Consider the following 17,308-nt stretch of genomic DNA (forward strand, 5'->3'; position numbering starts at 1 on the left):
CTATGAAGGAGCTAGTCTTTTTATTGAGGGTGCTATGAAGGAAGTGGTCACGCGTACCTATTGTTCTCTAAAACACCTTCAACACTAGCAGATATACATGCGTGCACAACACCTCAACAACACCTGAAACAATCATTAATGTACATCATAAACATATGAACAATCGCTGACTTTTCCATGAAATCATAAACACATACAGCCACACAGAAAACCATCTATAGTGTTGCAAGGTTAGCTAGCGTTAGCGTTAGCATTTCCAGCGGCAAAACCCTGGACTGCTGCGGCGGTTGGGGGTCGACTCTCTTCATCCAGATCCGTAGGTGTTTGTGGGTCTGAGATCACTTCCAAACATTCATTCGTGTGACTGAACCCGTGGAAATGTGGGCAACAAAAAACGATCCATCTTACCGCTAGCTCTACTTTTCACTCGTTCACAGGTGGAAAATGAGGTCAAAGGTTAACATCAATTTTCTGTTTTGGTTTAAGTTTTTACTATCTATATGATAATTTACTGATTATTTTTGTTTTGTATGTTAAATATGATCACATCCACACGTTACATTAAAGTGTAAAAAAACAATATATCTAATATTGACTTGGGGTGCTAATAACTAATCCAGAGGTTGCTATAGCGCCCCCTGGCGGCCCCCTGGCGTCTCCACTGCTTCAAAAGTCAAATTAGATTTGGGGCATTTCAGAAAACATCCGGGGCTTGAGCCCTAGCTAGCAGCCAGTCCTAACCCCGCCCTGGGGTCTTTCAGTCAACCTTCTTGGCAAAGGGGCGATCCAATGAGCGGCCACGTGCAAAAGCTTAATAGGAATTACAGAGATGTCCAAATATTAATTAAATGTTAAAACGGCTTGCCATACTCCGCGAGTACTTGACAACGCCCGGTGGGGCAGCCTTCTGATCACTTCTGCCTACCCCGCACTAAAAACATTACACATCTTGATGACGTCATGTTTACGCGAGGTGGGCGGGGTGTTTTTCTCTTGGATGGGCATCAGCTGGTCTATCCTGCAGCATCAGAGCACTGAGATGGCGTGAGTAGCTTATTCTTCCCTGCTTTTATTGTTTCCTTATATTTTTCTTCTGCGGTTTTTCTTTAGTCCTCGTGACGTCAGTCATTGCTAAAAGCACGCGCAGGGTGGGAGCGATGTTCTAGTGCGGCACCAGGACGCTGCGTCACAGGGCGCGGACCGCCAGCACCTCCTGCAGTTGCGGACGGAGCCAGAACTTTACACGTATCCGTTTCTGTGGTGATCCCTGCCTGGAGGAACACCAGTAACTATCTAATTCTCCCCAGTCAGTCAGTCTGGAGATTATTCAAAAAACGTCATTCAAACCAAAAAAAGTCCTAAGCAAGTTTAGAAAAACAACAATTTAAAAATAGTCAAATAAAAACGTCCCTAAAAGCTTTGTTTTCTAGTAAAAACTGGCTGGATGATCCAATCATTTGTATTTAGTTTGAACTGAAAAGGAAAAAATATCATTTTAAAACTGGAAGTTTTGTTTGAGTGAAAAAAGTATTTCATTCTGATATTTTGTTTGGGCGTCTTCATTTTTTGCTCTGAAAACTTTTTTTATTTGATCGAAACCAAACCTGCTTCCGTCCTGGGCCTTTCGTGGGCGATGAAAGAACTGTGCACTGGCCAGCACCGCAGAAGGGATCCGCTGGCCCTTAAACGTGTATCCAATCTAATCAGTTTTATTTATATCACATATTTAAAACAACAATAAATTAAACTACAGCAATGAAACACAGGATTCATAAAAGCAAGTTTAAATTCTGCCTTTTCTTCAAAGCTTTTCTTTTCATCAATAAAGAGTTCGGTACTGACGGCATGGACTTGGCTTTAATTGGTAGCAACTCTTGTGGTTACACCAAATTCTTTAGCGTGGAACTGGCTGCTGACCCGTGCTTACAGGCAGAGATAAATATCTTAAAAGAAAAATCTCTGAACTTCTCTGTTTATCTGTCCATCATGCTTGAACCTCTCCTAAGCGTGCATCTCTCTTTTCTGCACCACCGGAACCAACACATTGAAAATTGGTTCCTACATGAGAACCCTTCACAATAAAAGACCAATGTAACAAACAGTGTGCATATTGCAAAATAAAATACACAAACTGAAATTCTGGCAGTAAAACTAAGCAAATAAAAATGTAATGGGTTATGGAGAGAAAGGAATGGGTCTCCGGACAGAGAACTCTGCCGTTGTGTCCTTGGGCAAGACACTTAACCCACCTTGCCTGCTGGTGGTGGTCGGAGGGACCGGTGGCACCAGTGCTCAGCAGCCTCGCCTCTGTCAGTGCGCCCCAGGGCAGCTGTGGCTACATCGTAGCTCATCCCCACAACAGGTGAGTGATTGTGTTGTAAAGCGCCTTTAGGGGTTTCCAGGACTCTAGAAAGTGCAATATGATAAATGACCCGCACTTTAAGAGTCAGAGGACTCCAAAGCTCTTTACACTACAGTGTATCATTCATCCATTCACACACACATTCACAGGCTGATGGTGATGAGCTACAGTGTAGCCACAGCTGTACTAGGACGCACTGACAGGCCATTTACCATAATCTTTAACCAGCAATAACTGTTTGCCATCCAGCAGTTGATTGTTTGGAGACATGCTTTAAATGGATTAACTGAATCTGGGTTTCCCAGGTTCAAGTGGAGATAGAGCTGTGTGTCGTCTGCATAGCAATGAAAAGAAATGTTGTAGTTTTTTAAAAACGGAGCCAGGTGGAAGCACACAGATGGTAAATAAAACCGGACCTAAAATTGAGCCTTGAAGAACTCCACATTCAAAACAGGCAACTGGGGACTTTGTCTTATCTCTTAAGCAAGAGATAAACCAATCCAAACAGTATCCTGATTCCCACTAGATGTTGCAGTCAGTTTAAAATTATGGCATGATCCACCGTGTCAGAAGCGACTCTCAGATCTAAAAGTATCAAAGTTGCTCTGCTTCCTGACTCCAATGTCTTTAACAGGTCATTTGAGACTTTAAGAAAAGCTGACTCTGCTGTGGTTTGCCCAAAAGCCAGACTGAAAATTTTCCTAAATATTGCCTAAGTAGGACCGGAGTTGTGTGTAAATTATTTTCTTGAGCACCTTAGAGAGGAATGGGAGTTCGAAATAGGGCGCCAATTAGCCTTTCGCCAAGCCCCGCCCCCTCAGTTACTGTTATGTCCGACAAACAAGTGGTCAAACACTGACCAGCGTGGCAGATTGCCTTGATGGAAAGAAGTACAGATGTGTGTCAGCGACATCTTTTGGAGCAACTCCTCCGCAATATCATCCAGATCGAAGCAAAAAAGGGTTACAGTGAGCAGTGAAGGGACATATTCAAAATATAAAAATACAACAAAGGAGACAAAACAATATTGTCCTCTGCTGCCCGCGGATAAAAGACGCCGCCAACATCCGGCGGTTAGCCTGACGAAGACGGCAGTGACGTCGAAACATGTCGGCCAAGGTAAAAACAAACCCTCATCACACTGTGTACAACGAAAAACTAAAGAGTGCTATCGAGGCTAATGCTTAGCGGTCATAAGCTAACGTGTGTGTGTGTGTGTGTACACCAGCGCTCTCAAGCCTCACGAATTTTCCTGTTTTACACGCACTCACGCCACACATGAGATTTCCCACGCAGAAAATAACAAAGCCCATACTGAATGTGCTACCAGTGATCAGTTCACTGCACTCTGCACCCAACAGCGTTGCTCAGAGCTCAGCCTAAGCCCCGCCCTCTGTGTAGCTGTCGGTCTGGCCTGCAGCCGAAGCCGCAGGACACTCCTGCTTAGTGTGCGAGGGCAACCCGCGGCTCTGGGGCCGCATGCGGCTCTCTGTGCTTGTAAAATAATGAATGGATATTTAAATAAAAGCATTTATTTTATATCTGCATGCATTTTCTAAATGTGTAAACCTGAACAGGTCCGACCCAGTCTGACATGAGACCAGGTGTTCAGGTCCGACCCGGTCTGACATGAGACCAGGTGTTCAGGTCCGACCCGGTCTGACATGAGACCAGGTGTTCAGGTCCGACCCGGTCTGACATGAGACCAGGTGTTCAGGTCCGACCCGGTCTCACGTGAGACCAGGTGTTCAGGTCCGACCCGGTCTGACATGAGACCAGGTGTTCAGGTCCGACCCGGTCTGACATGAGACCAGGTGTTCAGGTCCGACCCGGTCTCACGTGAGACCAGGTGTACAGGTCCGACCCGGTCTCACATGAGACCAGGTGTACAGGTCACCCGGTCTGACGTGTGACCAGGTGTACAGGTCCGACCCGGTCTCACATGAGACCAGGTGTACAGGTCACCCGGTCTGACGTGTGACCAGGTGTACAGGTCCGACCCGGTCTGACGTCAGACCAGGTGTTCAGGTCCGACCCGGTCTGACGTCAGACCAAGTGTACAAGTCCGACCCGGTCTCACGTGAGACCAGGTGTTCAGGTCCGACCCGGTCTCACGTGAGACCAGGTGTTCAGGTCCGACCCGGTCTGACGTCAGACCAGGTGTACAGGTCCGACCCGGTCTGACGTGTGACCAGGTGTTCAGGTCCGACCCGGTCTGACGTCAGACCAGGTGTTCAGGTCCGACCCGGTCTCACATGAGACCAGGTGTTCAGGTCCGACCCGGTCTGACGTGTGACCAGGTGTTCAGGTCCGACCCGGTCTCACATGAGACCAGGTGTTCAGGTCCGACCCGGTCTGACGTCAGACCAGGTGTACAGGTCCGACCCGGTCTCACATGAGACCAGGTGTTCAGGTCCGACCCGGTCTGACGTCAGACCAGGTGTACAGGTCACCCGGTCTGACGTGTGACCAGGTGTACAGGTCCGACCCGGTCTGACGTCAGACCAGGTGTTCAGGTCCGACCCGGTCTCACGTGAGACCAGGTGTTCAGGTCCGACCCAGTCTGACGTCAGACCAGGTGTACAGGTCCGATCCGGTCTCACGTGAGACCAGGTGTTCAGGTCCGACCCGGTCTGACGTCAGACCAGGTGTTCAGGTCCGACCCGGTCTCACGTGAGACCAGGTGTACAGGTCACCCAGTCTGACATGAGACCAGGTGTTCAGGTCCGACCCGGTCTGACGTGAGACCAGGTGTTCAGGTCCGACCCAGTCTGACGTCAGACCAGGTGTACAGGTCACCCGGTCTGACGTGTGACCAGGTGTACAGGTCCGACCCGGTCTCACATGAGACCAGGTGTTCAGGTCCGACCCGGTCTGACGTGTGACCAAGTGTACAGGTCCGACCCGGTCTCACGTGAGACCAGGTGTACATGTCCGACCCGGTCTCACATGAGACCAGGTGTACAGGTCCGACCCGGTCTCACATGAGACCAGGTGTTCAGGTCCGACCTGGTCTGACGTGTGACCAAGTGTACAGGTCCGACCCGGTCTCACGTGAGACCAGGTGTTCAGGTCCGACCCGGTCTCACATAAGACCAGGTGTACAGGTCCGACCCGGTCTCACATGAGACCAGGTGTTCAGGTCCGACCTGGTCTGACGTGTGACCAAGTGTACAGGTCCGACCCGGTCTCACGTGAGACCAGGTGTTCAGGTCCGACCCGGTCTGACGTCAGACCAGGTGTTCAGGTCCGACCCGGTCTGACGTCAGACCAGGTGTTCAGGTCACCCGGTCTGACGTGTGACCAGGTGTACAGGTCCGACCCGGTCTCACGTGAGACCAGGTGTTTAGGTCCGACCCGGTCTGACGTGTGACCAGGTGTTCAGGTCCGACCCGGTCTGACGTCAGACCAGGTGTTCAGGTCCGACCCGGTCTCACATGAGACCAGGTGTTCAGGTCCGACCCGGTCTGACGTCAGACCAGGTGTACAGGTCCGACCCGGTCTCACATGAGACCAGGTGTTCAGGTCCGACCCGGTCTGACGTCAGACCAGGTGTTCAGGTCCGACCCGGTCTGACGTCAGACCAAGTGTACAGGTCGGAACCGGTCTCACGTGAGACCAGGTGTTCAGGTCCGACCCGGTCTCACGTGAGACCAGGTGTTCAGGTCCGACCCGGTCTGACGTCAGACCAGGTGTTCAGGTCCGACCCGGTCTGACGTCAGACCAGGTGTTCAGGTCCGACCCGGTCTCACATGAGACCAGGTGTTCAGGTCCGACCCGGTCTGACGTGTGACCAGGTGTTCAGGTCCGACCCGGTCTCACATGAGACCAGGTGTTCAGGTCCGACCCGGTCTGACGTGTGACCAGGTGTTCAGGTCCGACCCGGTCTCACATGAGACCAGGTGTTCAGGTCCGACCCGGTCTGACGTCAGACCAGGTGTACAGGTCCGACCCGGTCTCACATGAGACCAGGTGTTCAGGTCCGACCCGGTCTGACGTGTGACCAGGTGTACAGGTCCGACCCGGTCTGACGTCAGACCAGGTGTTCAGGTCCGACCCGGTCTGACGTCAGACCAAGTGTACAGGTCCGACCCGGTCTCACGTGAGACCAGGTGTTCAGGTCCGACCCGGTCTCACGTGAGACCAGGTGTTCAGGTCCGACCCGGTCTGACGTCAGACCAGGTGTACAGGTCACCCGGTCTGACGTCAGACCAGGTGTTCAGGTCCGACCCGGTCTGACGTCAGACCAGGTGTTCAGGTCCGACCCGGTCTCACGTGAGACCAGGTGTACAGGTCACCCAGTCTGACATGAGACCAGGTGTTCAGGTCCGACCCGGTCTGACGTGTGATTAAGTGTACAGGTCCGACCCGGTCTCACGTGAGACCAGGTGTACAGGTCCGACCCGGTCTCACATGAGACCAGGTGTTCAGGTCCGACCTGGTCTGACGTGTGACCAAGTGTACAGGTCCGACCCGGTCTCACGTGAGACCAGGTGTTCAGGTCCGACCCGGTCTGACGTCAGACCAGGTGTTCAGGTCACCCGGTCTGACGTGTGACCAGGTGTACAGGTCCGACCCGGTCTCACGTGAGACCAGGTGTTTAGGTCCGACCCGGTCTGACGTGTGACCAGGTGTTCAGGTCCGACCCGGTCTGACGTCAGACCAGGTGTTCAGGTCCGACCCGGTCTGACGTCAGACCAAGTGTACAGGTCGGAACCGGTCTCACGTGAGACCAGGTGTTCAGGTCCGACCCGGTCTCACGTGAGACCAGGTGTTCAGGTCCGACCCGGTCTGACGTCAGACCAGGTGTTCAGGTCCGACCCGGTCTCACGTGAGACCAGGTGTACAGGTCACCCGGTCTGACGTGTGACCAGGTGTACAGGTCCGACCCGGTCTCACATAAGACCAGGTGTACAGGTCCGACCCGGTCTCACGTGAGACCAGGTGTACAGGTCCGACCCGGTCTCACATGAGACCAGGTGTTCAGGTCCGACCCGGTCTGATGTGTGACCAAGTGTACAGGTCCGACCCGGTCTCACGTGAGACCAGGTGTACAGGTCCGACCCGGTCTCACATGAGACCAGGTGTTCAGGTCCGACCCGGTCTGACGTGTGACCAAGTGTACAGGTCCGACCCGGTCTCATGTGAGACCAGGTGTTCAGGTCCGACCCGGTCTCACGTGAGACCAGGTGTACAGGTCACCCGGTCTGACGTGTGACCAGGTGTACAGGTCCGACCCGGTCTGATGTGTGACCAAGTGTACAGGTCCGACCCGGTCTCACATGAGACCAGGTGTACAGGTCCGACCCGGTCTCACATGAGACCAGGTGTTCAGGTCCGACCCGGTCTGACGTGTGACCAAGTGTACAGGTCCGACCCGGTCTCACGTGAGACCAGGTGTACAGGTCCGACCCGGTCTCACGTGAGACCAGGTGTACAGGTCCGACCCGGTCTGACGTCAGACCAGGTGTACAGGTCCGACCCGGTCTCACGTGAGACCAGGTGTACAGGTCCGACCCGGTCTCATGTGAGACCAGGTGTTCAGGTCCGACCCGGTCTGACGTCAGACCAGGTGTACAGGTCCGACCCGGTCTGACGTGTGACCAGGTGTACAGGTCACCTGCTTGTGCGTGATCAGATGTCTCTATAGGAGCTTTCTGAGCTGAAGAGGATGTGAGGTTCTGGACTCAGACCGGCTCATGGAGGCGTCGCCACGTTGGAGACAGGAACAAGCGCTATTCAGCCCAAGTTTCATCATCAGGGACATTTTCTTTGTGACACGTCTCTCTGAGAGACCGGGTTTGGAGAACACTCGCTTCAGTGGGAGGAACCTTCTGGTTCTGGTTCTGCTGCTGGTGACCGACGCGCTCCAAGCCCCTCCCCACATCTTCAGCTCGCTGTCCACCTTACGTATGCGCTGACGGCGAGCTGCGCTGAGCTCAGAGTCCATCTCAGATGTTCTGATGGGAACTTTCTCCTGACTGATGTAGCTACATCTGCGATTTAATCTTGAGGAGCTACCTAGAAGATTGTTTTCTTTCTTACCACCGCGATGTGCGTAACCATTTAAATGTCAGCACATCAGCAGACTTGAGGTTTCTCCGTCAAATTAAACGGTCAAATACAGGAAATATCCAGTCAGGACGAGCCCTGCCATTCACCTGCTCCGTTTTCTGGTGAAATTTGATGCAAACACATAAAATGAAACTTGATGACCACCAGAGCCAGGCGCCGGTATCTCCGTCGCTGTAAATGAGGATCCTTTCCTACCTTCCCCACCTACAAAGTTTAATTACCACAATCCAACGAGACAGAGCCTGGATTTGTGTTCTGAACAGTCTAAACGTGTTTAAACAGAAGCGTGTGACTAAAGTGGCGCCTGCTCAGTAAAACCACTAACGGTGAAAAATATCAACATGTTGTAAGCAGAGACGGGCGACAACTTCTGGATCCACTTCATACAAACTGTTTTATTGATTATCGTCTTATGAAAGATAACTTTGACGTACACGAGCGACCGGTACCGGCTGCTGTCACCTGTTGTGATTGGCTATAGCAGCTCCCTGCTGCGGCTCCCAGTGTTTCCTTCACTGGGAAACAGGTAATAATGGCTCTTTGATGGGAAAAGGCTGCCGACCCCCGGATTAGGTCGTTATTATTATTTGTGGTTATTTGTAGCAAGGTGGGTGTAAAATAAAAACTAACAAAAACAGCTGGGAAAAGAGCGCGAGGTAGAGCGGCCGCAGCGTAGGAAACATTGTGTTGCTTCATCCCCAGAAATCTCACTCTGAACTTTTCTTTTAGCTTGAGAGCTCTGATGTACATGAGCATCATCACCTTTTAACTTATTTACAGTAACATATAAATGCAGCATGATTATATGCTTATCATCATTCATATTTATCTATTTTCCTATCATATGTTTGGACAGCCTCCGAGTTTCAGGACCTAGCACAGCGTTTACGGGACTGGGGGACTCGGGGGTAGGTTTTCCGTTGATAAAATGCAATATGAAAGATAAAACTAATTTAGTTATTGTTGCTTGTTGGCTGGGGCGCTGTGTACGACTTTGTTGTAAACTGACGATAAATAAAGTTGTGGATCTTAGAGACCTAACACACAGCAGCAAATGTAGCTAGCATTAGCTAACATGTTAACTAATGTCCAAAGCTAAAGGGCTCGTTTAACTTAGCTTAGAGAGTAGGTTAACATTCTGGCAATGACTCCATGGTAACCATAACGTTGGGCCATTTTGTTCTCTTGCCTCTAGATAGCAGATATAGACAACACGGTAGCTAGTTAGCCGTGACGCTTACCTTTGAGCAGACATATGCTTTCTGATGTTATAAACATTTAACAGGGAGTAGGACCGTCCACACTGTTTGATCCATATCAGGCCCCGCCCATACCGTTTGATCCATATCAGGCCCCGCCCATACAGTTTCATCCATATCAGGCCCCGCCCATACAGTTTCATCCATATCAGGCCCCGCCCATACCGTTTCATCCATATCAGGCCCCGCCCATACAGTTTCATCCATATCAGGCCCCGCCCATACCGTTTGATCCATATCAGGCCCCGCCCATACAGTTTCATCCATATCAGGCCCCGCCCATACAGTTTCATCCATATCAGGCCCCGCCCATACCGTTTCATCCATATCAGGCCCCGCCCATACAGTTTCATCCATATCAGGCCCCGCCCATACAGTTTGATCCATATCAGGCCCCGTCCACGTTGTTTACAGCTTTGGGAATGAATGGAAAACAACTCCTCCAGACAGTCTCTCTGGGTATTGACTGTCCGACTTACAGACGCCATGGGCGCAACGCTATCCATCATGCTTGAAGTTGTCGGACCTCCTCACACAGTAGAAGTTGCTATGATGTGTGATTGGACCAGCAAAAGGTCAATTGGCAAGTTTGGAAATATCCAGATTGGGTTTTTTGATTCAAATCAAATCAAATCAAATCAAAGATACTTTATTAATCCCAGAGGGAAATTAGAGTTTCAGTACACACAATTCAGAGATCAGACATACATGGGCAAGACGCATGACAAGAATTGGTGACTGTGGTCATTCGCAACCCGAGTTGCACTACCTTAATAGAGATAAGAGGGTAACATGAGGATTGGTTCAGGTGGAGGGAAAAAAGGCACTTCAGAGCTACCCTCCACCAGGAGGGCAGCTTTGCTCTGCAAAAACAAAACCTCAAACAGATATGCAACAGACTTCAGACAACACAACATAAGTGTCCACTAGGTGGGGTGGTGGGTTGGGACTATCCCCACTTCAGCTTCTGCAGCCACGATAGAAGCAGCGCATGTCTCCTCAGTGTGGATAGGGGAGGAGCATTGAGGGTTGGAGGGTTGCAGTGACCCTGGAACGATTCAGCGGCCTTCCCGCAGTCCCACCCAGGCTGGGATAGGAGACAGAGTTGAGTTGCCATAGCGACGGCACATTCCACTTATCTTCTGAGGGGGGAGTTTTTGTTGTAGCCTTGCAGGCTCAAGGATGCCAGATTCCGATTAGAAATTGTTTTGGGGCCAGACAGAGATAATTTCCTCTCTGTCTTAAAGTTTGATGGTCCTCAACCTCTCAAAATCCCAATAATGGACATTAATCTATCCCAATCCATGCTGATTCGTCCACTCTCTCCTTGATATCATCCATCTTTTGAGCCAAAGAATGAATGTCGGCCAAAGTCCCAAGCTTACGATTCATCTTGACAATTATTTGAGTCTGTGAATTCACAGCGCGGTGCAAACCATCTCTGAGCTCCGGGATCCGGCCAGTATTCCTCGACAGCTCATTAATTTTCCGGTATGCCAGGAAGCCTCCAATGCCGACCAGCAGGAAACCCGACACCAACACCACGAATATCCACACGTCTTCAGAGTCCTCCACAGACAGCTGGTCTGTCCCGGAGGGGCATCCGGGAGCCCCTTCCCCCGTTCTCATCGTTGAAAAAATTTTATCAACCACGCTGAGACCAGCTGACGAGATCCATTTTAGTGAATTTCAGTTTCCAGTTTCCAGAAAAAATGCAGAAGCAGCCGTGCACCCAGCACACACAGACAGACAAAGGCCTTGAGGATAAGATATGGAGGAGAAGAAAAGCGTCTGCACCCTCCTAGAGCCGGAAGAATATGCATTTATTAATAGTTGAACAGCATTTTTAAAACTAAGTGGAACAGTTACCTTTAGCAGGCTGCTATCAATAATTAACCAGATTGTAGGCCCAACTGTAGCCATGACTTGTTTAAAAATGTGTAGGGATGGCATCTAGAGGAGAGGTGGTGTGTTTGTGTGTGAGATAAAATCACAGAGACGCATAATTCACAGGCTGAAGCTCTTTAAAGACAGAGGCAGCATGGCTCAGAGAAGTCACAGGGACATCTACTGGCTTCAGGCTTCTTAGTGAAGACATTTTAAAGATCTTCAAACGACACTGTGGTTAATCAATCAATCCATCATCAATCAATCAATCCATCATCAATCAATCAATCAATCAATCAATCCATCATCAATCAATCAATTCATCAATCAATCAATCAATCAATCAATCAATCAATCAATCAATCAATCAATCAATCCATCATCAATCAATCAATCAATCCATCATCAATCAATCAATCCATCATCAATCAATCAATCAATCAATCAATCAATCAATCAATCCATCATCAATCAATCAATCAATCCATCATCAATCAATCAATCAATCAATCAATCAATCCATCATCAATCAATCAATCCATCATCAATCAATCAATCCATCATCAATCAATCAATCCATCATCAATCAATCAATCCATCATCAATCAAGTTTTATTTACGTAGTGCTTTCCACCACCCTCAAAGAGGACCAAGGCGCTGGACACCAAATGTAACAAAGATAAAAATGGTCATAAAAACATTAAAAGTAGAATAAGAGCATAAAACATTTGTGAGAACAATAAAATGTCAATGAACTAAAATTTAGATAAAAGAAATTTTAAATTAATTAGTCAAAAGTGTAGCGGAGGCAAATGTATTGTTTATTTGATATTCTGTATAAATATAAAATATTACCTTGCTTGATCTTTATTGTAAATATCAGAAGATTCTAGGATTTTTGCTTTATTAAGTCATTATAAACACTTCATGTTACTTCAAGAGTCAGGTTTATAACAGTAAGAATTTATTTTATAAACAATTTAAAACATGACTAATTGGTTAACTGTTATTTACTGTGACTGGATGGAGCTAAAGGTGATGTATGAACCTATGTGTGGATGCAACGTTGGTCAGAACCTCCGTATCTCTGAGAGCTGAGTTCTGGATGTAAAGAATTTGGTCTGCTCTAATCTATAAGTGGTTATCATCAAAAGAACATCAGACGCTATCTGTGTGTCTACATTACCCGTATTCAGAGAGAGACCCTCTTGGTGGATCCGAAAGTCAGAGAGGTCGGCTGGCCGCTGGCACCGGAGGGCTGTAGAATACGGTGGTACCGATCTTCAGTCCGGAGATGTCTCGGGTCACGACAGCTGGATGGAACGAGCGTCTGGAGGACTCTTAAGGAGTCTAAACAGTATCAGCTTGTTCTGCGGGAACTGTTGGCTCATCAGCTTCAGGTGCAAAAAGGTTTTGACGACGTGTCAAAATCTTTGATGGTTAAAGAGGTTTGGCTGCAGACGGCCGGTCTGAAGCTTTCTCTACAACTGGCAAATTACTCAGCATGTTTTAGTTGTAAAGTTTAGCTGTTATGGTTTGGACAGCCAATCAGAGGCTGACACGTTTGGAGATGTTACCGAGGCAACTCCGAAACACGCCTTCTTTGATGTGGAGGCTCTGATCTGGGTGAAAGGTTAGCTATGTGTCATGGATTTAGCTTAACCGTACGTGTTGTTGTGTGGAGCAGGTGTGAGACCTTGTGGTCAGACATGGTGAACACGTGGCAGGTTCAGTAGACAACATCACATCACATCCATTCAGTGAGCACAGATGAATGAAGCATGTCATTATGCTATAATCATCATAAGTAGTGATAAACAAATGTTTATTTAATGATTATCTAGATTATAAGTCATGGAAGGAGTTTATAATCATTCTTGAATTTAGCAACTGATTGGAGCTGGATCTTCTTTCTTCTGGAGCAGACCGATGGGACCTTGGGAAAGAAAGTTATTGTTTATCCTTCCAGTCTAGCAGAGTCTGAGTCCCAGCTGGTGTGAAGCAGGCTCATCTAAACACGAGCAGTGTTGTGTCTCCTTTCTGACCAGATGCTGAATAGATGGTGAAAGGTCAGGCTGTGCCTACGCTGACCACTGCTGGACGCTACAAAACAAAGCTGAGAACAAAAAACAAAACCAGAAACCAAAAACTTTAGGAGAAAGCCATCCTATAAACATGAGTCTTCAACCTGCTCCTAAAGACCGCCAGTGATGGGGAGCTGGTTCCAGAGAGAGGGTGCGAGGACTAGAAAAGCCAGACCACCACGAGTCTTAAATCGAGTGCGGGGGACGATAAGCATTTCCTGGTCAGCTGACCGTAATGACCTTGAGGGAACATGCTTTATTAGGAGCTCCGCTAAGTAGGTGGGGGCACAGCCTTGGAACAGCTTAAACACAAAAAGCAGAATTTGATGACATTTGATGACATGTGGGCTTAATCTGAAGGATTGAGGATAAAATGTATAGTATTCAAAAGCACCTTAGGGCTGTGTGCATGTTGTGCTATGAGAGAGGAAAATGCAGGAGCTACACAGTTGATGACATTTCAGCAAACTGAGTTAAAATCAATAACTAGCTGGTCTGTATCAATAAAAATCTATTATGAAATAACAGCAGCAAAGTTTTCTGAGGTCATATTAGAACTGGGTATTGATTCAAATTTCAAGAATCGATTCGACTCAGATTCTCAAGAGTTAGAATCGCTTATCACGAACCGAACCAGTTCAGTCTGCTCCAGTTCGATATTATATGGGTCGGTGCGATCGAAACATCTGTTTGAGCGGTTACCTTAAATAAACCGTGCTGTCGTTCTTTTTTTAAAACACAGAAACAGTTTGGTTACCTGTTTTCCCCGCGGATAAACGGAGAAGGAAGTGACGCCACCATCAGCGTCAGCCTGAGGAAGTCTGCAGCCGCAGACGAAACGTAGCGCGGGTTAACAGGTAACGAAACTGTTTCTGTGTTTTAAAAAAAGAACGACAGCATGGGATTAGAACCACGACACAGCAAGAACACACCTACGATGTTCAACCCTAATTAAACACCTGTAATTCAATGATGCAGCGGTAACGATCTGTAGGAGGTTACATATAATAAATACAATAGAATATAAAGATATTCAATAAAATGTAATATTCCATAAAAATATGGATTATCAATATTATTGATCCTTTAATATGATTGATGATGAAAGTCGGTACTTTGGTTAATCAGGGAAACAACACTTAATAATAATTTAACACAGAGACAAAAATATAGTTTATAAAATCTAATTATTACTATATTAATGATGATGAAAGGCTAATGATTGAAAATGGTGACACAGTGATGTTAGATGAGACCATGAATGAACTGATGAAACATGACCTGGTGTGTTTGAGTTTTCTAAGTGGCTCAGAAAGGTGTGATGTCTGGTTTATTAAATAATCTGGATGTTTGTTGGATGTAATTTAACAAGTTATCAGATTAATAATAAACCACAATGATCAATCAATCAATCAAAGCTTTATTTATAAAGCGCCTTCCTGTCGGGAAGCCCAAGGCGCTGAACAAGATGAACAATAATGAACAAGAGTCTGCTTCTAAACCTGCAGGAAGAGAAAAACAACACACAACAATACATCAGGAGCAAGCTGTCACCGCGTCAGCCTGATGAAGAAATACAAAATCAAGATTGTTTAACTGAACAATCACGATAATAAATCACAGTGCATTTAGTGCCAACCACAGCCTTAAGACCTGTGTTGAACGTGCCCAAGTCCATACTTATGAGAGCACCATGTGAGCACCTGTGTGTGTACACGCGCTTGTTTATGTAAGGTTTCTCTATAGGAGCGTCCAACAGAGAGTGTGAGGGACCACAGATCTGCCCCCCAAAGATGTGCAGGAGACGGGGGAGCTCCAAGTCCCAGAGATCCAGGAGCTGTCCCAGAGCGCAAGGACCCCAGGAAGACTGCAATCAGAAAAGCCCCCGCCCCCCTCTCGAGAGGCGCAGAGGATCACCCCAGGGGGCCACAACCAGCAGCCGGCAGAGTTCCAGGAGATATCAGCGGCTACCACACAGGCCCGCCCGCAGCCTTCCACCCCCAAGCCAGCAGAGCCCGGAACCCAGCGACCCAGGGGCGACAAACCCCGCTGGGGACCCAACAGAGCCCAGGGACTCATATCCCACCAGGCAGCCACCGGGATTAATCAGGCAGACGCTAAAAATCTTAGACCCTCTGACCCGGGAGCTGCGAACACTCAGGCAGACCAAGGCACCACACTCCACACCAGGTCTGGCAGGGGGAGGGGAGACGAAGATCTATATCATCAAAGGAGGTCCCAGAAGAGGGGAGGAGTCCAAGACCCCACCTGACATATACAGTCATACACAAACACAGTCACACACTCCCTCCCTCATGCTCACACACACACACACACAACCTGACTTACAAAAATGCACGCCGGACACCCACTCATGCTCCCCATACACACCCTATTCACTCTGGTCCCGGTACTGCTGCACATGGGGTACAACCATCACCGGTAACCAGAGTTCGCCCCTTTCTGCTGGGGTGCTGATGAGCAGGCTCCCCCGCCCAACGCTGAGCACAGCAACCCACCACCCCAGACCCCAACATGACGGCCAGCTCCCCTCCCAGTGAGTTCACTTTTAATGAAATGTTTGTTTATCAAGTTTGACCAATCACATCTGAGAAACGTGTCTCGGTGTTTACCAAGACCCTCAGACACTCCCCTTTCTGTGATGCTTAGAAAGCTGATTTCACTTAATACATGGAGTAAATCTGTTAAACATTCATTTGTTATTACACTGATATTAATCCGTGAATGCAACTGATAATTAATCATTAAATCATCAAACTGAGGCCAACACTTCAGCCTCATCTTCGGTCATCGCCTGGGATGCCTTGTTGGGTGCTTCGTCCAGAGTCGCTGGGGGGAAACAACGAGATGTGGTTCTGTTTTATATTTTCATGACGGACACATTTGATCTGCATTAATGAAAGGCTTAAACGTTACCAGTCTCATCTGTACGGTCAGTGTCTCCCTCCTTCTCCGGCACGATGCCACGCACGCATGCCGGTCCGAGTACTGCTGAGATCCTAATGGCGAGTGGTGGGGATCAGCGGTGCCAGCGCCTCCACCAAACCATTCAGGTCTGAACTGAACCAGGTCTAAATCAGATCTGATCCAGTTCTGATTCAGGCCTTATCAATGTCTGATCTAGGTCTGATCCGGGTGTTATCTATGTCTTATTCACGACTGAACATGTCCAGGTCTGTAATGATCCGGGTCTTATTCAGGTCTGAACATGTCCAGGTCTGTAATGATCCGGGTCTTATTCAGGTCTGATCTAACCTTATTGTGTCGTTTGGTTTGTTTGCATCAGGTTGGAACAGGAAGTGGTCAGTCTTGACCCTGGGTCTGAATGTCCTGTCATTAAACGCACCACTGTGAGTAAAAATAAAGGTCAAACCTCCGACACTTTATTGTGAAGGTTGTCTTACGAACTCTACTTTGAACGGTTGAGGATTTTATTCTGAAAGTCTGTTTCTGTGTTTGTGTATCCAGGTGACTCCAGGAATCAAATCAGGTAAACAGCCGTAGCTCCATCTGATTTTTTTTTGTGCTTCTTTTCCAGACCCACGTGACTGATTAGTAGCTAAGCCATCAGATCAGGTGATCCGAGGGGAGACTGGAGACAGTAATCAGATTACATAAAT

General features: G+C 48.2%; 1 protein-coding gene across 3 annotated transcripts in view; it reads left to right on the plus strand.

The window, feature by feature from the left end:
- The first annotated feature begins 937 nt into the window (after positions 1-937).
- palm1a (paralemmin 1a) overlaps positions 938-17,308 on the plus strand; it is a 25,061-nt gene continuing 8,690 nt past the window's right edge. For 2 of the 3 annotated variants that reach the window (XM_054733041.1, XM_070554401.1), the window contains exons 1-4: positions 938-1,044; positions 15,414-16,224; positions 16,975-17,038; positions 17,157-17,178. In XM_054733041.1, coding sequence (XP_054589016.1) covers positions 15,461-16,224; positions 16,975-17,038; positions 17,157-17,178 — 850 coding nt within the window. In that variant the 5' untranslated portion in view covers positions 938-1,044; positions 15,414-15,460. The remainder of the gene's footprint in view (positions 1,045-15,413; positions 16,225-16,974; positions 17,039-17,156; positions 17,179-17,308) is intronic. The other variant, XM_015942716.2, reaches the window with a different exon arrangement.

The sequence above is a fragment of the Nothobranchius furzeri genome, chromosome 8 (genome assembly GCF_043380555.1).
Source record: "Nothobranchius furzeri strain GRZ-AD chromosome 8, NfurGRZ-RIMD1, whole genome shotgun sequence".
Lineage (NCBI taxonomy): Eukaryota > Metazoa > Chordata > Actinopteri > Cyprinodontiformes > Nothobranchiidae > Nothobranchius > Nothobranchius furzeri.